The sequence below is a fragment of the Vigna angularis genome, chromosome 7 (genome assembly GCF_016808095.1).
Source record: "Vigna angularis cultivar LongXiaoDou No.4 chromosome 7, ASM1680809v1, whole genome shotgun sequence".
NCBI classification, from domain to species: domain Eukaryota; kingdom Viridiplantae; phylum Streptophyta; class Magnoliopsida; order Fabales; family Fabaceae; genus Vigna; species Vigna angularis.
The window spans coordinates 17,662,327-17,685,822 of record NC_068976.1 but is presented as its reverse complement, the minus strand read 5'-3'; the positions used below and the strand labels follow the sequence as shown (position 1 = coordinate 17,685,822).

The 23,496-nt window shown below is 34.7% G+C and overlaps 2 protein-coding genes across 8 annotated transcripts; both read left to right on the top strand.

Moving 5' to 3' along the window:
* Positions 1-1,063: 1,063 nt before the first annotated feature.
* Positions 1,064-7,272, top strand: LOC108336470 (uncharacterized). 5 transcript variants are annotated; one of them, XM_017572944.2, is made up of 7 exons: positions 1,065-1,342; positions 1,470-1,533; positions 2,390-2,940; positions 3,036-3,162; positions 5,954-6,019; positions 6,123-6,398; positions 6,478-7,271. In XM_017572944.2, the coding sequence occupies exons 3-6, from the start codon at positions 2,393-2,395 to the stop codon at positions 6,309-6,311; spliced, it is 930 nt and encodes a 309-aa protein (XP_017428433.1). In that variant the 5' UTR covers positions 1,065-1,342; positions 1,470-1,533; positions 2,390-2,392; the 3' UTR covers positions 6,312-6,398; positions 6,478-7,271. The 5 variants fall into 5 exon arrangements, with proteins under 5 accessions (XP_017428434.1, XP_017428433.1, XP_017428431.1 ...); XM_017572942.2 differs by lacking the exon at positions 1,065-1,342 and having other exon boundaries at positions 1,349-1,533; positions 6,478-6,578; positions 6,725-7,271; XM_017572945.2 differs by lacking the exon at positions 1,470-1,533 and having other exon boundaries at positions 1,064-1,342; positions 6,478-7,272.
* Positions 7,273-8,854: 1,582 nt separating this feature from the next.
* Positions 8,855-23,089, top strand: LOC108338006 (ubiquitin-like domain-containing protein CIP73). 3 transcript variants are annotated; one of them, XM_017574615.2, is made up of 19 exons: positions 8,873-9,013; positions 9,122-9,149; positions 9,847-10,050; positions 10,160-10,277; positions 10,572-10,688; positions 10,789-10,907; positions 11,010-11,087; positions 11,676-11,840; positions 11,942-12,011; positions 12,095-12,246; positions 13,206-13,370; positions 13,457-13,528; positions 16,800-16,920; positions 16,989-17,303; positions 17,388-17,530; positions 17,622-17,846; positions 20,151-20,741; positions 22,063-22,218; positions 22,351-23,089. In XM_017574615.2, exons 3-19 carry the CDS (start codon positions 9,922-9,924, stop codon positions 22,420-22,422), a joined length of 2,808 nt encoding a protein of 935 aa, XP_017430104.1. In that variant the 5' UTR covers positions 8,873-9,013; positions 9,122-9,149; positions 9,847-9,921; the 3' UTR covers positions 22,423-23,089. The 3 variants fall into 3 exon arrangements, with proteins under 3 accessions (XP_017430103.1, XP_052736140.1, XP_017430104.1); XM_017574614.2 differs by lacking the exon at positions 9,122-9,149 and having other exon boundaries at positions 8,855-9,013; XM_052880180.1 differs by lacking the exons at positions 9,122-9,149; positions 11,010-11,087 and having other exon boundaries at positions 8,855-9,013.
* Positions 23,090-23,496: the final 407 nt, after the last annotated feature.

Sequence of the window (23,496 nt, the reverse complement as noted above, 5' to 3'; positions counted from 1 at the left end):
TCATAAGAAAAGTTATGAAATTTTATTTCTGTTATTATTTTAGGAATAATTTTTTTAAGGCCAATTACTGTTAAAAAACTAATGGAGCAGCCTCGTTATTTACGTGGGCCTCTCCATGCTTAGTTCATCCTAAAATAGAAGACTAACGGACGACGATGATCCTGATATGTCATCCGCATAGCCTTAGTCTTCCCTCCCACCGGACTCCGAAGAAAGTACCCTTAGTCTTTCCTCCCGTCGGACTCCGAAGAGAACACTCCGGTCGACATTATTATCTTAGAATGAAAAGAGAGATTGAACGCTCAGAAGCACAAGACAGAAGAAATGAGAGTGTGAAAAAGATAACGATCTCACTTCCCAATAGCTGAAAAAACAGTTTTTGCTGGCGCATCTCAATCGTTAAAATAGCCTGATCCGACGGTCTATAGTATGTGACCTTTCGTTTCTAGCCAATGAATAAATCTCTAGGATCCACGTGTCTTATCCTCACCGGCCTACGCACCTCTTCCAATGGAAAATTTGCTTGGACAATAATAATCATTAATGAAAAATTAATAAGAATAATTAATAAGAATAATAAAAGTTATTAATTGATAATTAATAAAAGTAATAAAAATTATCAATTGGTAATTAGTAAATCAGATCCATTTGTAAGCCCGTCACATAAAAAATCCTTTAATTATTTCAAAGTTATTTTCAGTATATAAATTTCATTTAACATTTTCTTCTAAATTAATTAGCACGTATTTCATTAACTTATAATAATTTTATGTTGAAAAAAATGTAACTATATTACAATGGTTAAAATTAATTTTTTATATTAAAATGTAACATCACTACCAAACAATATAATTTATCTGTAAATAATTACATATACAAATATAATTTACCTATAAATAATTAGATACGGATTTAAATCCATAAATAAATAAACTATTGTATACGATTCTTTTTTATAAGTAATGACTAAAAAATTTACCGGGGAAATTTGTAAATAAAGTAAATGAAACAAATTTATTTAATAATTTTACAGACTTAAAAATAAATAATTATTAAAAATTAAAACATTTTTTTCACTGACCTCGTCTCTCCCGCTCAATCTCTGAAACTTTCCCTCTCAATTTTTTCGCGGAAACTTTCAGTCAGCTCCCTCAAACTCTCGCACTGTCGCAGTCCTTCACTTCACTGAGCTCACTCTCGCAGTCGTTCACTCTCAGGTGACTCCCCAAACTTGGTCGTCCACTCCGTAATGTCGTCTTCTCGCGCTGACTGACAGAGAAGAAGAACCTTCTTCTCGCGCTCACTCACTCTTCCTTCTTGTGGAGTTCGTTTCATTGACTTGGTAAGTAATCTTGTTGGTTTATTCATAGATTCCGAAATTCCTAAAATCCGAAAACCCTAATCCTCTCTTGTTTGTTCCGTTTGGCACAAAATGGTCTCTGTTGTGGTTCGCGTGTTATGTGTGCAAGACGTTGGTGCATTGTTATTGAGGCGAGGGTGTTGCGTTTTGGGAAGATTCATAGTGGTATTAAGGTAGGTTACGTTGTTTGGGTTGTTTTTTATTTGACCAAGGCTTGTACACATATCTCTTTGTCTTACTTATTGTAGTGCTTCGCTAGCTGGCATAGTATCCAATATTCATTAAATTGACCGTTGAAGTGGGACAAACCGAAATATATTTAGAGGTCTCTGGTGCTGGTCTGAAGGCATAGTTATTGATAACCAGAGGGCTCGTTGTTTTGCACTGAGAATGATTTTCATTACCTTCTTATCTTTCTCTTTGAAAATTTAATTTTTATTGTTGGGATCCTTAGTCTAGTTGGATTGTGACGTTAGCTTTTGTAAGGCCCAATCGTGCAAGTACCATTTGTGTCTGACTAATAAACTAGTTTGGTATCGAAGTTCAACTATGCGAATTAAGTGGGTTCATCACAGCAAAAGTTAGTTAAAGATTATGAAGGTGACTAATAAATAGAATGTTGCAATTTATTGTGATTTTTGGCTGTGTGCTGTTTGGTTCACACACATACATAAAATTGAAATATGTAATATGCATTGTTGTCCATTTTATTTTATATTAATGCAAATATTTGGCACTTTTGAGAAAATCAATGTTTATTATTTTCAAATGTTCAAGAAGTACTTTAAAGTTAAAGCTCAAAATAAGAGGTTTAAAACAATGTAGTTGCTTGGAAATTTTCAATTTTTTTGAAGCTTAAAAGAAGATTGTAGAGGATGATTGTATGGTAGAAAAATAGAGTAAGATAGAGAGCAGAGGACTTAAATTATTTTAGGTTTCTTTATGGTAGGCTTTGCATAGGGCAACTATCCTAATATAGAGCCGTGTATTAACTGTTGCCTAATTTTTTGTTAATTGGTATATGTACAGACCATGGATCAATTTCCATCAAATCGTGCATGGATGTATGATAGGAATCATAGAGGAAGAGGTGCTTTGAAGGTATCTTTTGTATTTGGAGTTGAAGAGTTTATAACCAAAGCTTGTGAACAAGACCGTTATCACAATGATGGGGGAGTTCGATGTCCATGTATTAAGTGTGACTGTACAAAGATTTTGGAGAAAAGAGTTGTGAAGGTTCACCTCTACAAACATGGTTTCAAGCCTAATTATTTGATTTGGACTGATCATGGTGAACAAATGCCTGAAGGTGATTTAGATAATGATGGAACTTCAATGGGTGTGGAGACGGATGGTGAACGAAATGACCAATTTATGTTGATGCAAGACATGGTGCATGATGTTGATCGATGCACATCATCCTCTGCCTGTGTTGCTTCTAATCAATCAACTCCCACCACAAATGTTACACCATCACCTCCTATAAGTATCCCAGGCACACATTCAAGTTCAACAGTTAATGAACTTGATGTGGAAGAGGATTCTAACCATCGTCCTATGATTCGACCCATTGGAGCAGGGTAAGAATATATATAATAAATTATTGTATTTGACCAATTTGATGTTGCTAGATCAATTTGTTGTATTCTAATGTTTAAATCGTACTTTGCTTTAGGTTTTATCCATCAAAAACTGCATCAAAGGCCATCACAGCCACCATTAAGCAAAAGTTTGATCAGCCATGGCTAACATGGGGAGCAATCCCTAAGAGAGAGAGAGGTCTTTTCTTCCAGTGTTTTAAGGTACCCCTTATTTCTTCTGCTTTAAGTTTTCTGAGTCTGTTTAAGTTTTTCGGCACTTCCCCTGGTAATCCATTTTTGTCTAAGGGCTTGTGGTCCAAAGAAAATATTAAATATAAATAAAAGAAGCCAAAGAGAAAGTCAGAGATAGCATAGTGGTGTGAACGTAGCCATTGGACACTGTCTAAAATATACTTACAGAACTTCCAATGTTCCTATAGAACTAATGGAAGTAGGAACACTGCCCTGTAGTTGATTGTGGTCAAAAAGAGTACAAGGGGTGATTAAGAGGGCAGTTGGTTTATAACCAAAGACTATATTTCATGACACATTGTAATATATAATAGGTGACTGAAATTAATTTCAATGATTGTCTAATCCATGATCCTAAATTAATTATATAAAATTGTAAATTAAATAGACTCTAAGTCATCTTAAGAAAAAATACACTTTTATTCACTTTGTTGAGACATGAGTGACTTAACGCTCCATACCATTATATAGTTGTAAAATTCGAAATTGTACAAGATGTAATGAAGATTAGACGTGTTCCAGAATCATACTAGAGTTGAAAAGTTTTTCTGATATTGTACCCGAGAGCTTATTGCTCCCCATATGACTGCAATCAGTGAACATGATGTTAGGTCATTCAGGGAACTGGAAAATATCCAACCACATTATGTGTTGAGGCCTGGAATTAATGGTTGGTGCAATGTTTTCTTTTATGGATGTTTAGAGCATGATTGTATGAGCTTTGGCGATTTTAATGTGCAGCAGTGGTGTTTTATTGGAATTTTCCTTTTAGTGCTATAATTTTGTGATCATTGTTATGGGTTAGCACATTATATTGTATGGTTCTTATAATGTTAAACTTCCTTTTTTTTTTAAGAAAACTGGTGCAGTGGTTTATTTTAGTATAAGGAGAAAGTCTCCTGGTTATGTGGATGCTTTAGGGCAGTTTATGGGGTGTTATGCTTGCTGCTTGATGAAGGAAATTGAGTCTATTACGAAAGTACTTTGCTGGTCAGTCCACTGATTTTATTCTGGAATGAGTTAATGCTGAATAAAATAGATAAGTGCAGCAGTCACATGGTTTTTGGTGCATTTGGTTCATAAATAAGACTGTGAAGTAGTATTTTTATGCTGGAATGAGAGCTGGACAGAAGTGCACTGGAATCAACGTTGGAATGAAGTAGGTTCTGGTTTCTGCTAAACTTGCTGCAGGTTTTGTTTCTGGTTGACTGTGAGAGCTGGAACGTGATCTGAAGTGGTCTTTGGAGCAAACAATCTGGTGCATTGATCACATGGTTTGAGCTAGTGTTGGAAGCAATTGGTTTTGGCTTGTCCAGCTGCTTCGGGAGATAATTGACGCTGGATTATATTGTAGTATGGTGCAGGATTTTATTTCTTTTCTTCTCTAGTTTGGGGTGCAGCATCAGGTGCATTTTAAGCTATAAAGTGTTGCAAATACTGGATGTTGGAGAAAGTCCTGGTTGCCAATAGCCAGTAGCTGCTGAACCAATTTTAAGTGCTGGAGTTGGCAGGTTTTGAGCTTGGTGCAACAACTTGGTTTATGGAAGGAAGTTGAACGCTTGAACAAGTTTGGCTTGCAGGTGTGGGTGCAGTTTTGGCAGTTTTGGTGCAGCCATTTGTCTCAAATAGAACTTGGAAAGCCAATGCATTTTATTTGGACTTGTTCAGTGTTTGGAGGTCAATCTAACGTGGTCATTGCAGCTTGGTACTGCCGAGTTGTTTGTGTTTTAAAATATATGTGCAGGACCAATTTTTGGTTTATTTTGCTGCAGGTTTTTGTGAGTACCGCGAGCACATATCAGCATTGTTTGGAGCTGCCGGAACTGTAGTGCACGTTGGAAATAAGGAAAATAAATTGGGTTGTGGATGTGGCACATTTCTGGTTGGATGAGGGCTGTTTTGGTGGTGTTGTCAGGTGCTAAGCAAGCTACTGGATGACCCTTGCTGTCCAGTCTAATTATGCAATCTGTTTTGGTCTATTTTATGTGTTTGAGTGTGAAAACTATTTTAAGAGCTTCGTTTGAGCTGATACGGTAGGATTTGGTTTTGAAAGTGACCTTTGTTTTCCATAAATTACTGGACGCTGGTTTCAACTTAGCTGGTGCAGTGTTTTGTTTCTTTTTTCTTTGGAAATTGGTATTGCAGTATCAGGAAACTTAAACTAAGTTAAGTGTTGCAAGTGTTGGACTTTTGGAGGAGCATCTTGTCTTCTCAAAACATATAGTTGTTGCACAGGTTGCTTGGCGTTGCCAAATCTTTCATTTTAGCATAGTGGTGCAGGTCCAGAATTGGTTAGGAGCTGCTGGAAAACTGGTTTGAACGTTAGAAATCAAGGGAAATTGATTGAGTTATAGGTTTGGCTCATCTTCGGTTTGATCATTGGTAGTACCAAATGCTTGAACAAGACGCTGGAAAACAGTTCTTTGCTGTCCACATTTCATGAAGCATAGTCTGGTTATTAAATGTGTTGTGTGCAATCTGTTTTAGGATTTTACTTAAGTTTGATTGTGATGCAGGTGCAGATTTACAAGAGCGTTGTTAGTAGTTTTAGCTGCTGGAACTGTTTTGTGTTTATTAAATTTTCAGAATCTGTTTTATGCTTTTACTTAAGTTATGCTCAACTTATTATGTGCATTAGTCATGAATCAAGTGTTGTACTTGTATATGCATTGCCAATAATTGTTATTTGAATGATTAAAAATGAAGTTGCTGTTTTGGTTTATGTGCATTGCTGTTTTGATGCATTCCCAAATTATTGCAGTTGGATCCTTTGATGCTGAACCTAAATATTTCCCATTACGTGAAAATTGTACAAACCAGACTTCATGTGCGTCTAACGTGTTGCAACATTTTATTATTCTTTTCTTGTAATTTTGAATTGTAGTTATTTCACTTTTTTACCAATGTTAACCTATTCATTGTAATCACAGATAAAGGTGTCATGGAGGGTTGAGGATGAGGATAAAGTTCTAAAAAATTTTCGCTCCAAAGCATCTCATAGACTATTAGAAATGTTTAGAGAAGCTCGAAAAGAAGGTAAAAAGCCTAATTGGATGGGAGATATAGTTTGGAATGATTTGTTGGAGAAGTGGAACAAGCCTACTTATCGAAGAAAGTGATATAGCTAAGAAAAACCGTGGATCTGAAAAAGGGGGAGTTTGTACACAGGAGGATCTATTAGTGTACATGACCACGCTATTCGTTTGGTATGACGTCTTTATATATTTTAAATTCATTTATATACTTAATAACAATTGTTTACTTTATAAATTTCTTTATTTCCAGTCGCAGGAGTTTGGTCGTTTGGTCCATGTTGATGAAATCTTTCAACAAACACATATCCGTCAACAGGGGATTTTGTAGATGAGAGATCTAGGCGGACATATGTTAATTTCTATCAACTCTATTATATTTTACACATTAAGTATTTACTATATTAACGCAAACATTTAATATTTCAACAGGAAGAATTTCAAATTAAACTTTCTCAAGTAGTATCTAAGACTGCATCTGTTGGTGTCTCACAATGCAGTTCCCTAGACCCTGGTAAAGAGGAAAGACTAAAAAACAAATGTTGGTTAGAGGCAGCAGGTGGAAAGCACAAGGGACGTGTATATGGGATTGGGCATGTTGATTATCATAATGATTGTGTTGACCGTTATTTACAACAAGCACAAGTATCTTCAAGTGAGCAAGTAAATGCAAAGGAGTTTTTATTCAACTTCAAACGCAATTAGCATATATTGAGGAACGAATTCGACAAATCAATTTCAAACCAGATTTGACACCTTACGCGCAATTATCCCGTATCTTCCGCCTTCTGCAGCAGCGATTGCACAAAATTTCTCAAACGTCGGAACAACAAAATTAGTCGCAGGACAATGATCAAGTACAACCACAATAGTAAGCACGAGATGAAGAAAATCTTTATCATGATTGTTAGTATAGAGAACCGTAAACACTATGTTTGACTTCTTATCAACCTTACACTTTATTTATGAGTATTAGTCATTTCTATTTTATAATGTTTGGATTTTAGGGATTTTAATGAATATTGTTTGATTGTTCTATGAATATTGTTTAAATTTTATAATGTTTGGTTAATGGGCATTTCTTAGATATAAAACTATTGTTTGTTTCAATGTCTAGGTCTGTATAATTGTTCTAACAAAGTTGTTTTACATATATTTATAGGTAATTATTTACAGATTTATCTTAACCTAATTATTTGTGGATAAATTCGTACATAATTATCTAATGATTTATTTCTACGTAATTATTTACAAAATTTATTTGTATGTAATTATTTACTGATAAGTTTTCCTACGATATCCTTTTTGATTTCACGTTTTGTAACTATTACTGTATATAAACTTTCCGTTCCATTGAATTAGGTTGTATCAACTATCCTTTTTCCAATTGTTTTTTTTCAACTCTGTCTAGCTTGTTTTGACGTTTCAACATGTTCGATTTCTCTTTTCAATTCTAGTTATCTTAATACATCATTTTCCCACCTTTACATGACAATGTATTTTTTAATTTTGTTTGAATCAATTATGTCATGATAAGTTTAAGTTAAAAATATATATGAGAAATCACCTAAAATAATAACATTATTTACTAGTGTTTTTTATGAAAGTTTTCAATATAAAGAAAACATGACATGTGATCGCATGATAAATAAATAATAATTGAACTTAGTTTATAAGTAAGAGTAGAATGTTGTATTTGAGATGTGAAAAACTAGATATAAAATGTCAACAATTCTGTAATATTAAAATGGAAAAGTTAATAGAAAAATTTATGTTTATATCCCTATTTACCAATTTAAATAAACGGTTTATGTTCTTTAAGTTCCTTATATTTATTTAGTTGTTTTTTATTTTATTTTCAGAAATGCTTCCTTATTATTTACTGTGTTATTTACCTTGTGTTTATTTTCTCAACCAATATTTTGAAATTCAAGACTAAAGGATGATATTTTTATCATTGCTTTTAAACATTTCGTTCGAACTGTACTTTCAATTAAGTAAAAATTTTACATTTAAAAACTTCGTAATTGAAGTATTTAACATTACGATTCGCTTTACGTGACTCATTTGTCTGATCAAAATTTTATGAACATAAAATATCAAAATGGATAAACTTTGTTTTCATGTATTTTCATAAAAACAATTCAATTAATTATTGTCTTAAATTATACGTCATTTGAAAGCTCACCTCGTATAGTTTATGACTACCAATCACAGCTGTTATTGTTTCAAAATATTTATTGTAAAAATATTTAAATTAATTTCAATGGAAAAAGTTATATAAACAGGTTTTTTCTTTGTTGAATGTTGAGAGTTTGCTTTGAAACTATGATTATATTTTCATTACATTCAATCCTTTATAAATTTATATTCTTTCAACTATAGTTTTATTTACTTGAATTCGTTCAGTTTTAATTATTGATATCATTTTACAATAAAATATTTTCTCTATTGAAGATATAATTTTTAAATCACGTAAAATATGGTTTTCAATTTGTTTATTTATTTAATTCCGTATAAGCTGTGGACATTGATGAAAGGCAAGCAATTGGGCCAAAATGGGCTGGGAAAGGTAGCCAGCCCAGTCCAAAAGGACTTGTAGACGACCAATTGGTATTCTTGAAGTCTTTGCAGGGAAATGAAAACTTTGGAACCAAGGCATGTATAACATTAATAAGAATTATATAGGAGATTAGGAAGCAGAAGCACCTAGCAGCAGTAGCATCGTCATCATCATCGTCACCTTCTGGAAAGATCATAAGCCTGCAATCCATCCCCGGTGACTCACGGTGAGCACTTATTCTTCCTTTTATTTTCCTCCTAAGCTCTCTAGAATCTTCCAAACGCAGATCTCTTATATTTCTTCCTCTCTCACTTCTTGCGCCTCTTTACTTTAGCCACGCCAACTTCCTCTACTCAACCTAGGTACAACCTTCCTCTGCTAAAATCTCTCGCAACCTTCAATCGCACTTTAATATACTGTTCCTAATTTATTTATGGATTCTACTTTTTCTTTTTGAAAAAAAATTCAGAATTCCCCGATTCATCTGTCAAATTCTTTTCATATTTTATTTTCCCCCCGATTGAAATGGGCTATCAAAACCTCGCCAATCTTTTATATACCTAATTACTTTAGCGAATCTTGAATATATTTTTTTGCTGTGTTGCTCTGCGTTTAATTTTATTGGATGTGAGCATAGCCAAATTCACGTGTGATTGCATGTGCATCATACAACATTATTTTGATGGTTGCTAGATGTTTTTATGGTTGAGAAATGTATCATCAACATCTGTTCGTTCCCGAAAACCTAATTGATGTGTCCAATGACACCGAGGTTCTTGATGACTATCTTCACATTTTATATTGGAATTTCTGAGATAACTTGCTATCTGCTGGGTTTTTTTATAGTTTGGTTTAATGACTGAATATGGAGCTTTACTGGGTTTTATATTGCATATTTTTGCACACTGATGTGTTTTAGCATTGCCGGCCATACCAACTTAGTGTGTTCTTTTTGCGATTTTTGCTGCGCTCTCCTGTTCTTATACTGATGCGTTGATGAATCTCTTTCTCTCTTTGGGTGATTAATATGCCCATCATCTGCATTGTGTTGAGTTGCAGCTACTTTGGTATCCTTTTGTCTGGGTTAGTTCTGTCGACTTCCTTGGTCCAACACATTTGCAGCTGAACCGACAGATGGCGGATCAGTTCTCCAATGAAGGCTCCAGTACTGGAAATATTTCAGCAGAGTGTTCAGATTCAACTGTTCAGCTCAATATCAAAACTCTAGATTCCCGCATCTACAGTTTTCAAGTGAACAAAAATGTAAGCTATAATATCCAATACTGTCATTCTTGTGCTTTTTTGAGTCCTATTGAGGTAAATATCAATAACTGCGTGCATAACCCTCAAACTGGTTCCAAAATCGTTTCAGATGCCTGTTTCATTGTTCAAAGAGAAAATTGCAAATGAAATTGGTGTTCCAGTTAGTCAGCAACGATTGATATTTAGAGGAAAAGTCTTAAAGGATGAGCATGTTCTTTCTGAGTATCGTATCCTTCAAATTGCATTTTTTTTACTGACAACTTCAAGCTTAACAGACCTGGATTTTTCTCAGTTTTAAAATAATTTGTTTCATCATGAAGTGAACGCATTATATATGTTCCGTGTCTTTTCTTTTCAACACCCTTATTAGTTTGGCTTTGGAAATTGGGATTGCTTGACAGAAGGAAATTCTGTGACCCCTATAGCAGAATTTTTTAATTATATGGTGAAATGAGTTAGTATTTTGAAATCAAACCGTGATACTCATCCCTGTTTTATAATCAAATCCTTAACCATTTAAGATGTTGAGAATGGGCATACATTGCATTTAGTTGAAAGACAACCAAATCAGCCACAGGCTTCTGGTACGAGTGCTGATGAGCACACTGGTACAAGTAGTAACCAAGGTTTAAATTCAGGTTGGTCCTTTTTATGTTTTTTATCTTCAGGTTTTAAGACATTATCGGACATCTACTGTAGTATTGTACTATGCTAGTGATAAATTTCGTTGTTTGGTAGGAAATGATGTGGGATCAGGGCCTCCTCGTAACCGTCTTGGGCAAATTTCACACAGTGTTGTTCTTGGGACATTTAACGTGGGGGAACAGGGTGAAGGAATTGTTCATGACATCACTCGGGTTTGTTATCATATTCTTTGTGTCTATCTTATGTAGTTCATAGTCTTGCATTCTATTCAGTTTCCAGGTAGGTATTGTTCATTACATACTTCTTTTTTTCAGGTTATTGGGCATGTTTTAAATTCTATTGGAAACGGCGGCCAAAGTACAGTAAATGGTCCTAATGCTGTGCAAACTTCTGTTAGTACCATTTTTGCTTGAATAGATGATCATGCATTGTTTTATTTTCTATCATTTGTATGATTTCCTGGGGTATTGTATTCATATAATTAATTTTCTTAATCCTGAGTGACTGAGTTAGTTTTATCCATGTATTTTCTGATTTCTCCTTCATATTTGAGTTCTTGCAACTTTGCATATTTAATTTTGCTTGCCTTGTTCAATCTCATTTTCTTGAATCATGAAGCAATATCTTGTGGTTTTTATATCAGGTGACTTGTGTTTTATAGAATAAAAGTGTTTATCCATTGTCCCAATAGTGTCAAACTCATGAATGTCTGATAAAAAAAAGTACCCAGTGAATGGTTATTTGTCTTAATTTTGTAGTCTTTATTTTTCTGGTTCAACGGATATATATTTGTTTTTCCTTTCAATATTAACAACGTGGTATTATTAAGCCCTCTTATGTGTTATTATCAGTTTAGTTTGTGAATAAAATTGATACAGAACACAGACTTGTACTGATACACTTTGAAGTCTCTAAATGTTGCTTTTCCTACCTGCACTATGCAATATATATCCTTTGAACTAGTCTGGTGTGTGTATCAGGCTCAACCAGGCAATGAAACTGAAGGAATTCGTGCTGGAAATCAAAACCCAGCAGGAAACCAGGCACCATCTGGACAGACATTTCATGGTCCAACATTTCAATCTGTATCTCATGTTCAGATTCCTGTGGCAGCAGGATCCATACCCCTCCCATCTCTCAATGCAGTGAGAACAAGACCTCTTTTTTGGCACTCCAATTTTTCTTGTGGAAATTTAACACATTCTTCATGTTATTTAACTTTTTTTTTCTTTCCCCTTCATTTCAGCCAATTCCTGATTCATTGAACACACTGATTGAGTTTATGAATCGCATGGAACAGACACTGACACAAAATGGTAATGATGTTATGATTGTTGCTCTTTTATTTTTTAATTTAAAATGAAATTAAAATATTTATAATTGCTTAATGCTTATGCAGGTTATCAGTCAAATTTTTCGTCAGCTAACCCTGGAGATCAGAGAGTGGAATTGCCTTCTAATACGCAAGGGATGCCGACTCTTGAAGCATTAAGTACTGTCTTGCGTCGTGCAGAGCGATTACTTGGTGGTCAAACTGTTGCTGCACTATCTGTAATGAACACATCCCATTTACAAATATTTGTTTTCCCCTAATAATAAATACATTTTCTATTATCTGCAAGTATTGGATGTTTGCTGAAAGTCTAAGACTTGTGTACGTTATAGAATTGCAACATAAGTTTAAATTTTGGGCAAAGTAAAAATTGCATGATTCTTGTAATCAGTAATACCTTGAAAGCATTAGTGCACCATGTATTTGTCTTTGGAGCAAATTGGATGTTGTTAGAATGACTACCATGTTGAGTATGCTCATTTCAATGGCTGATGGTGATTTTTTATTTATTTATGTGACTAAAAATAATCGGTAACTCATCCTAGTCTAGTGTTTCAATTAACTTGTTGATTCCAAATAAGCCTTTATTTTGATGTTGGAGCACTTACCAATTTTTGCAGGATTTGTCTCGGTGAACTGTGAGACATGCAATTTGAACTATCTTGTGAATTGATCAGTTTAGGGATGTCCACACACATCTCATTCTGCAATGTCATTTGACCTGTTTAACCCGGTTAATATCTATAGGATATGTAGTCAAACTCAAATTAGTTTGAGATTTAATTTTAAGACAACTCAAGCTGTGTTTGGATTATCGTTGTCTTCTGTTGGAGGGTGCTGAAAGTACTTTTGAAGAAGGATATCCTCTATATCTTTTAGTCTGAACATATTTTTAGAAGGTTTGCTCTTTCCGATAGTTATCGAAACATGCACTCACGTTTGAGACATGTATTTATTTCATACTTATAAAACCTCAAGACTGCTGATATCTTACTGTCCATCCTTGTCCATAACCATATTAGCAGATGTAATGATACGAAAATCTTACTTCTGTTTAACCCTGAAATGTTGTTATCATGAAGTGCATATCTCATTTAAGGTTTTGTTTGAGTGAACGTGTCTTACTATCTTCATTTATCTTATCTGATTATGTTTTACTTGTAATGTGCGACTCTAGCATATTGCAGGACGCTTGGAAAGAGAAAGAGCTTCTGCTGATCCACGTATAAGAGGTCAAATACAGTCAGAGTCAGCGCAAATAGGACTTGCTATGCAGCATTTGGGTGCACTTCTACTTGAACTTGGCCGAACAATGCTGACACTGCGTATGGGACAATCTTCTGTATGTTTTCGTTATTTTCTTAAGTGATTTGATTTACTTTATTGTGTCAACGTGTCATTCATTCATTGACTACTTTCAAACTTCAGGTAGAATCAGTTGTTAACGCTGGACCAGCTGTTTACATTTCTCCATCAGGGCCAAATCCTATAATGGCGCAGGTTTGTCAGCTATTTTGATCTATTCTATGTTCATTCATGGTGAGGCCTCATGCCAAGCTTAATTATTTAAGTACTGGCTGATGTTTTGGTTAAGTTGATTGATCCTTAATAAACTATACCTTGTTGATACTTAAATTTTAGTTTGCCTGATTTTGGTTAAAAAATTAGAAGCCCAATCAATGGTGTTCCTGTGGTGGCTGTATAGAAGGATGATTTTGTTGTCACTTTCCATGATTGAGGTTTTAAATTGATGTCAACTTTCTTTGGCAGACCAAAGTGATGTCAACAGCATCTTTGTTAAATAAAATGTGTATTCAAATAAAGCTAACTTGGATTATGCATATTGGAATTTTAAAAACTAAACTTTTAGTATAAAATTAAATTAGTTTATTTTATTTGGTTGACAAGTTTCACTGAATAGTTGTTTTTGCTTTTTATTCCGAGATTCATGAGATGGAGTTTTAGAGGGATTCCATTTCCATTCCCTATACCATCTTTTCTCTTCCTCACCAGTGTAAAGAATCTAGGATTCAACCCAAAACCTTTGCTTACTTCATTCTTTCTCTTTAGTCTTTCCTCTGCCATGTGCTGTTTGCTAAATTAAAAAATTGTGGTTGAGATGATAAGAAGTTTGTTAAGATATTTAGATTATTAATGATTTAGTTAGAGGTGTTAGTTAAGTATAAGTAGGAGAAAAAGGACGGGAGAGATTAAGATGGGTTATCATTGTAAATTGAGGATTGTCTCTTTGTATAAAGGGGAAAATTTTAGATGAGAGTTTTCTCTCCTATTCGTTGTTCTTTTCTTCCTATTCAATAAAAAAATTTCTTTTCTATCTTTTTTTAATTCATGCGGTTGATTGGGGATCTTACATGAACTTGAGATATGGTCAAATTATAGTATATAAGTATGTGTAAATCTCATATCATAAGCAAGTTGGGTTTGTAAGGTTGAATGAGATTTAATTATGGTTTCTTAGAGAGTATTAGAGCCCAACGACAAAGAAAAACTGTTATGTGCTTTCCCTGTGGGCTGATAAAAACTTGGTGAAATTTTCATCGAAATCATGTATGTTTTCCTATTTCTGATTATTCCCTACTGCCATAGTTCATGCCAAATGTACTGTTCACCACTGGCGTCACTGTTCTTCATCAGCAACTTCCTGACAAACCTTTTCTGGCTGAACTGGCACCAGTTTACTGGTGAGCTTTCTTCAGTCAATCATACCGTTCAACTTTTTTATGGCGACCTTCTTCTGCCCGGAGACCACAACCACTGTGATGGTCAGTCTTGCTCTTCAACAATTACCGTGCCTTCTGAACAGTTTTGCTCCCCATAGTTGCCACACACTCTGAACATTTTTGCTTTCTAGCAGCAGCCTTGTCCTCTAAGCACTTTTTCTTTCTGACAACCGTTGGATCCTTCAATATTTGCTTTTCAACAGCTGTCGTGTCCTTCGAGCATTTTTTTACTTTTGGCTACTGTCATTTCCTTTGATTATTGTTGCTTTATGGCAGCCACGGTGTCCTATGAGCATTTTTTGTTTTTCCGATAACTGTTATGTCCTTTGTTCACTTTGCTCTCTGGCAACTGTTGGGTCTTCTGACCATTTTTAACAAGTTTAATTCGTGATACATATGCTCCATTTCGAGGGAAGTGTTAAAGATGCGATTTAAAAAGATGAAGCATATTGAATATTTATTCTCAGTTTGACAGAGAAGTTTGTGTCCAGAAAACATCTACTTTGTCATTATTGAAGCTACAAAAACCAATTGGTTGACATGTTGACCAAGTCCCACGATCAGCCTTGTGTTGATGACATTTGTAACAAACGTATCTTGTATGCTCCAATTCGAGAGAAAGTATTAGAGATACAATATGATCAGGGTAGAGATATGATTTGGTTACATTACGTTCGAAGATGTGATATGATTTTATAGTAAAATTTCTTACCAAATAATTTTCATTATCATATATTGATTTTGTTTCTTATTATCGTAGCTCTTCTCCCTTATATAAGTATAATCTTATATACACAACACGAAATTTGTGGTATCCCTTCTTGGTTTCTCTCTTCTAAATATGCTACTACTAGTGTGGTATTATCCACGGTAACATATTGTCACAATACTTTCAATACATCCTTTATTTTTTTAAACTGCAAACTATTTATAATGATACAAAAATAATTGGTGTTAACTTCCCTCATAAGAAATACTGCCTTTGTTCCCATTTATAGAAAACAGAAGGGTAATTTTTCTTGATTCTTATGGTAAGAAACATTGACCTAGTTTCAAACGTATTCCTTGTTAAATTACTGAGATACCCTACAATTATTAAAAAATGTATTTATGAGACACTATTGTAAGGATAATTTTGGAATGAAACTATTATTTATGCTATCATTATTTAAAAATCACTAACTTAACCATATTCATTGCTCTTAGGAAATTGGCTCTTTTTTTCTTATAAATGGGAATGGAAGTAGTAGCAATGGTTGAAGACTGCCTATCCTAAGAAAAAGTAGATATAGAATCATTCAAACACTGTAAGTTGCCATACTAACAGGTGACAGTTCAGTCTAACAGACTAAATTATTTATCTAAGCATGTTGATAAATGATCAAGCAGAGGACATGGCTGATAAAAAAAACAAGCAGGGGACAGTGAGCTAATGTTGATTCATTAATGCCAAAAGCCTATTAGGTGAAAGCACGGTAAAGGTTTTGTATTACATTTCATGACTCCTCATTCTAGAGTCTTTTGTTTGTGCTTGAAGGGTGGATAATGGGAATGTTCACTGACCTTGTAGTTGAAATTTAACTTTTATAATTAGGATAAGTATCAACTCTAGTCCGCTTGATGATAAAGGCTCTGATGCTGTTTCATGAACCAAAAAGATTGAAAGCTTTTTTTATATTAGATACCTAGCAAATGGTTCCTCCAATACCTCTTTGCTTTTGCTGACGAACTTAATTAAAACACTACTTTAGCAACCAAGTTTGATTAATCAGAGACCAACAAGACCATGTGGGTTAACTACAGAAGCATTTTCTGTCTCCCCAACTCCTTGTGATGTTGGAATTTCAGTTATCTGAATTTAAACTTTGTGCAATCCAGTTGTGGTTCACTAGGGGTGGGTAATTATGTGTGCTTATAGCAATTCAAATTACCAAAATCCACCTCGTGTTTTTGTGATCACGTTTCTATCTCTGTATTTTTATTGTCTACATTTGCTATTTCTAGTCCTAACGAAGTTCTGCTATTTTCAGCCTTTTCCACTTCAGACAAGCTCCCTCTTTGGTGGCCCACTTCCCTCCTCAACTCCTGGAAATTTGGGTTCCATTGGTATTGGAGGTGCTCCTAGGAACGTGAGCATTCATATACATGCTGGTAAATAAAAACTAATTGTATTTCAACCCATGAAATATTCAACTTTTATTAATTTTTCTTCATACCAGGTACCTCTGTTCCCATTGTTTCAGCAATTGGTTCTAGACCAAATAATGGGGAAGGGGCCCGAAGTGAACAGCTTAATGAGCCTGGTTCTGATGGTTCAAGTTCAACACGACAATTACCTGTTAGAAATGTTATAGCCACAACTATCCCATCACACCCTCCTGGTGTTGGAGTCTCTAGTAGCACGCAGACTGGGTTCAGTGTTTCTTCTTCACAGCCACCTGATTCAGCTTCATTGTCGTCTGCTTTAGCTGAAATTAATGCTCGCCTTATGAATGTTGTTGGCAGTATGCAAGGAGATAACGCAGCTCCATCAGGTGATTACCATTTTTGGTTTCACTATATGCAGTCTTTTGATAGATTAGTATTTAATTTCAAAACATTTATTTGCATCCGGCCAGGTGAAATTGAATCAATCAGCAGGGACTCATCTTCTGGATCTGAATCAAGACCTTCTACACTAAATGCACAGCAAGATACCATGGAACCGAATTTCTTTGGGGCTTCCAGTGCTTCCTTAGTTGGCAGTTCGTCTGAAAGTGAGGTACAGAAAGTACTTTTGCGCATACCTGGTGATTCATTTGCCTCCTACATGAGTAGCTTTTAGTTGACTGATGTTTACCTCTCACCTCCAGCTCCAAACTGAGGCAGTCCAAACCTCTAGTAATGCTGAGAGAGATGTTTTAGTTGACGAATTTGTTTCTTCTTCCAAACAAGATTTACAAAGTTGTTCTAGTGGAGAAACTATTGTTAAACCAGAAAAAGATGGAGGCGTTTCAGCTGTCAGTGACGGACAAGATGTAACTGATCCTGCCAAGTCTGCTCCTCTAGGATTGGGTATGGGTGGCTTAGAGCGTAAGGTAAACTTATTGGTTATGGTTTTGTGAATAAGAAGCCTGAATTTCCCAATTGTTGTGCCATGCTACGCAAATTGTTTGTTTCCTATAATGTTGGAACTTGGAATAGTACTTTCATAATAATTGAGAGGCTGCTGAATGAGTCTTTTTATTGTCTTAAAACTTATATTTTCCTTTTGAAGTCATATTCTCTTACGAATTTCTCAGCATACACCATCCCTGTATATTGTCAATATGAACACATATAATCCATTATATATTGCTCCAAAGTAATCACTTCAAAGATCTTTTTAAAATTAGCATATGTGGTGTATAGGGCTTTGAATATTGTGTACAAGCAATTGGAGAAATATTTTATAAAATGTATTAGTTAGAAACTGAAAAAAGTTTAGATTTAGGCTTTGGTTGTTTTGTGTTGCTTGTTAATAAGATGCCTCATTTGATGTTAGTATTTATCTATGGTGCATTGATATGATACACGTATGAGATATGATACGTATTTGATATGACAATATGGTTATTCTAAGAATTACATGATATGATATGTGCAAGATACATATTTAAAAATGTATAAAATTTCATAAAGCACAGTAAATATAAAACTGCAATTGTGCAAATATAAATCAAATCACATTTCTTAATCATTGTCAAAATAAAATTTGTAATTATTGTTATCATAAATTACTTTCTATTATTATGCCTAACATGAGTTTATAAAATAGAAATAAAAATTACTTTCTATTAGTTACATATAGGAAATAACATTATAAAACACATTACTTTTATAAAATAATTCATAGAGAACAATGTCCCTCTTTGGTTTATGAAGAAACAATGTTTATATGGTTCTATAGTACACATGTATGTTTCTTGTAGTTTTAATGGATATAAATGCTTTAAGTTCATCAACACATAGCCGTGAAGTATCCAACAGTATTGGTATCTGTCGAAGATCTCACATTTACAGTATATAAATGGAGGGTGTAAATCTCACATCTCACCTTACAAGTCTGATTTTAGAATTGAATTAGACTTATGGGAACAAATAGTAATGGTACTTCATAGGTTTGGATACTTTATTGACACGCACACATATATACAGGTGAAGTATCCTAGAGTATTAGTGTATCCAACATGGATTCATGAGGCAAATTGAAGAATAAGGGCTTTTATACACACACACACTTCAATGTGTCCCTTTGACAATTTGCTGTGAATCCCATTCTGGAAGGCAAGCATTAGGGGTTGATGTAGTAGGATAGTTTCTTGAAATGATTTTTTTATTGTGATTTCGTAATTGACTGTTAAGATGTAGCAAGGATGTAATTGAATGTAATGTTTTGGGATTTTATAAAACTTTGTAGAAATTCTTGGAGCCCTTTGGTTTGAAAAATTATTTTCTATTTTCATTCACTTGAAAAACAAAAATGTCAACTTGTTCTCGAATGTGTAGTTTTCAATGATTTCTATTATGAAACAATGAAAGAAATGTTGTTTTAACATTTCGTCTGAAATTTTTAAATGTGAAAAATAAGTGCCATTTTTTTCAAACCGAAAGTTTAACATGATAATATGTTTGCCATTCTACCCTTCCAACAAAGTTGAAGCATCCCTGTCCTGGTGCCATCCACATGATGGGAGTGAAAGTATACCCATTCGCAATGACTCTGTGGGGGCATTCCTGTGTTGTTCTGGAAACATTTATATTTTAATAATTGACATCCAAGGGTGTGGAATGCGAATATTGGTTACAAATTGTAATACATGAACTTCTATGTTAGGTTTTCCTTTTGGTATCCTGTGGTCTAACAATGTGTTTGAATGGCTGAAAAACTAAAAAGAAGTCGTTTGGTGGCAGCAAAGTATTGTAAAGAAAAAGGGAAAGTGATGAACTTTTTAACTGTGAACTGTTATGTTAAATGGCTCATTATTAGCTCACAAGAGACCAGTTTAGTCCCTGAAAGATTTAAGGACGGTCACATTAGTCACTGAAAAATGAAAATGTTGGTCAATTTAGACGATATGAGTGATTGTATTGGTGCCAGTAAATGACTTATTTGGTCAACCTTTACATGAAAAGGTTATTTTCATCTTTTAATGACTAATGTGACTGATCCCAAATCTTTCAGGGCCCAAATATTACTTGATCCATTGTCAGAAGTGTTTTTTTCACATTAACACATTTGTGCATTAGCACGGATCCTTGGTTGTGATTTGGAATTCTATATATCTCTGATCTTCCTGATGATTATTACATCCATAACTATATTCTTGAATTACCCTTCGGAAATTTGCATGCCAAAACAGAAGCGAAACAGACCTCAACCTCCTGTGAGTAAAGTTGCTGATGATGGATCTTCTAGTTCTTCTGTCGATAAAAAGCAGACCAGAACAGATGGTCAACATATACTACAAACTCTCGCAAGTCATGGATCTGCTTTGAATTCAAGAAATGCTAATGGCCCATCCCAGCGACCCTTGCCCTCCAGTGATCGTCCCATTGATGTGGCTGGTTTAATGTCTCAGGCTTTACAAAGTCCTGCTTTGAATGGTTTGTTGGAAGGGGTTTCACAGCAAACTGGAGTTGACTCACCTGATGGTTTGAGAAATATGTTGCAGCAGTTCACCCAGAGCCCACAGCTGATGAATACAGTCAACCAAATTGTCCAACAGGTTGGCAGTCAGGATGTGGGGAATATGTTTACTGGAGCAGAAAGAGGGCAGGGTGGTGGTATTGACATTTCAAGGATGTTTCAACAGATGATGCCCATTGTATCTCGAGCTCTTGGTGGGGCAAATCCTTCCTCACTGTTCTCTATTGAAGAAGCAGAACCTGGTGCACCCCACCAAGATGGAACGGTTAACAGAGATGAATATTCTGATAATCCAAGTTTACAGGTTTGTATCCATTTGGTAACAGAAATTCACTGGCTGTATTACTGCACCTCCGTGTTTAGTAATTTCTGTGAATTTTTTAGATCAATAAATTTTCTTACATGTTTTGGCACTAGATGGAAGTCCTCTTCTATTGTTATTGGTTTACTGGAGGGTGTAATATTACATTTTTCCCCATTTATGAGGCGAGTTTCCTCTGACAGCAATTTAAAATCAAAATACATGGAGTATGATTAACATGTTGCATTTTTTTGGATTTTTTCTTTTATGATATGTGCTGTCAGCATAATTTAGTAGTTTACTTTTTCTTATAGTGGGATTTGCTCCTCTTGGTGAGTAGTAGTTCTAGGTCCTACTAGGACTATTGGACCTTACTGGTCCTTCAGACATCCCCAAAAGAGACTTTTGGCTGCAGTGTCTTAAAAATGTAGTCGTTAACAATGGAGCTGCATATTAAGGAAATTTGGGGATGTTGAACCTTACTTATATCCCTTCCAAAATTGGCAAAAGAGATTTTTTGCTGCATTCTTTTAAAATAGTAGCCATCAACAATGAACCTGCAAAATAATGGAATGATGGTTAAAATAATTTGGTCACAGCATGCTTTTTTTGGCCTTTTAAGGAAGGCCAATTTTCTTCCTCTTTCTAATTATGTGTTGTCCATTATTTTTGAATGTGCTCCTTCTTTACTACACTTGTCCTACATTATAAATTCCCAATTCTCTTTTGTTGTATTTACTGTCAAAAAACAATCTTCCTCATGATTTTTATTTCGTGAAATTTTCAGCTTTAATTGCTGTTTGTAGCCTTTCTTATAAAACTTGGTTATATATTTGTGAGATATGGTGTTTTATGTTCTCATGAACTAGTTCTATGCCTACCCCAGCTCCTGGGCAAAGAACCTTAACAATCCATGAGTGGGAGGTATCTTTTTTGTTTTTTTAAACCTACTGCTTTTGCATCGTTAGCAGTTATTCCTAGTTCCATCTCTGTATGAGTGGAAGGTATCCTACACTATTTCTATTGTAAAGATGGAACAAAATGACTTTTGCAGCTGGGCCAGCCAGGATGACCCAATTATGATTTAGGACCAAAAACTAAAGGCTAGGAAGGGGTGGGATGTAAATCAAGCCCTTTTCTGTTTTTTAGCAACTTTATTATTATGTAGTTAAATGATCTGAACATCACCCCAAACTAATTTTGTAAGTGAACATAGATTGCCTCTTAGCTCTTTTGGGAATGCCTAGCAATATTAATAATTTGTTTGCTAAGCTGAAATGCTATAGTTGTAGTCCTATTGTGACAATTTCTTTTTGTTCTCCAGCTCGACCTTCAACCACTGGCTGAGAGGATTGAGCATTTGAGTCCTTCTGTAGATATTTTCGGTGCTGTAGCTGAAAATGCTGTCCAGCTATCTGGCTTGGGAAGCCTTTCTAATGATCTTCTGGATGAGTTATGCCACAATGAGAGTCTTGCCAGGGTAAGTAGTCCTTTATGTTGTGTTCTTTGCGAGCTGAAAGTTGTTTGTTGCACTGCCTAAATATACAAATAATTTCTTCTAAATTCTCGATGATTTATGCCCAGCCTAAAAAAAAAAATGTTCGTTGTGCAGGAATATGTAGATATGTTGCGATATGATGTAAGTAAGCTGCTCGAGGGACGGTCTGAAGCGGACAAATCCTAACTATAGTGTATGAATACACATTTTCTGCTCCCATTGCTTCTATTGTATCACAACTCTTGACCTTCCCGAAACTTCTAGAAAATGAGTTATGGCGTGTAGTGTCCTAAATAATTGATTAATCCTTAATTGATCTGGATCATTTTGACGGACTTCCAGATCATGTGTGAAAATTAACTTACACCACATGCCAGACGGGTGTTTTAAATGTAGCGTTGAGAAGTTGACTATTTTTTCCCACACCTCACTAATTCTTCTCCCGCTTCCTGTTCATTCTGTAATGGAGATTCCGGAATCCGGAATGTAAGAATAAGAAAAGCACGTTTCATATGAGAATGGGAATGGGAGAAAAAGTGAGGTGGAGGAAATCGAAACCTGTTTAATGGCTTCCACTGCCGCGTTTTGTCTTTTCAGACTTACCCACTTTTGGGCTTAATTCAGACAGTGGATGTTTCATCAAATAGTCTTGTACTGCTAGCGCTACCATAAATGGCTGAATCTCGTTGCATTACAACTGCGTTTATCTAGGATTGAAGTATATTTTATAGACCGAGGACTATTAGAAAAATATTCACCACTTCTGCCATGTACTAAACTCATGAGTTTTGGTATGTAAGATTATTTATTACTATTATTTCAAAATGATATATCAATGTTACACATAGTTATACTCTTTACATTTCAAATATATATTTTTCTTCCGTCATTTAATCTTGAACAAGGTTTTTCATTCACTTTTCTTTTGATCATGTGAAACAGTGAAGGAAATAAATTAGATAAATTGATAAAAATGTTTATCTTTTATCTTTGGATAATAATGCATTTTCTATTGAAGTTTGTACTTTTATAATAGAAATACAACAATCGTTACAAATTGTGTTTTGTGTATCGCATTTCCCTTGTTCCTTGCATTGCATGCTTCGAGTTTGACTTGTTCTGGATATAAAAGAAAAAATGCATAGTGGTGAGTGAACAATACTAAACTACGATTACAAATTAGAACTTAAGATCATCAAATTTCAGGATGATTCCTCAATTCTTAGATATATTCTTAACATTTAAAAGCAGGAGGGGAAT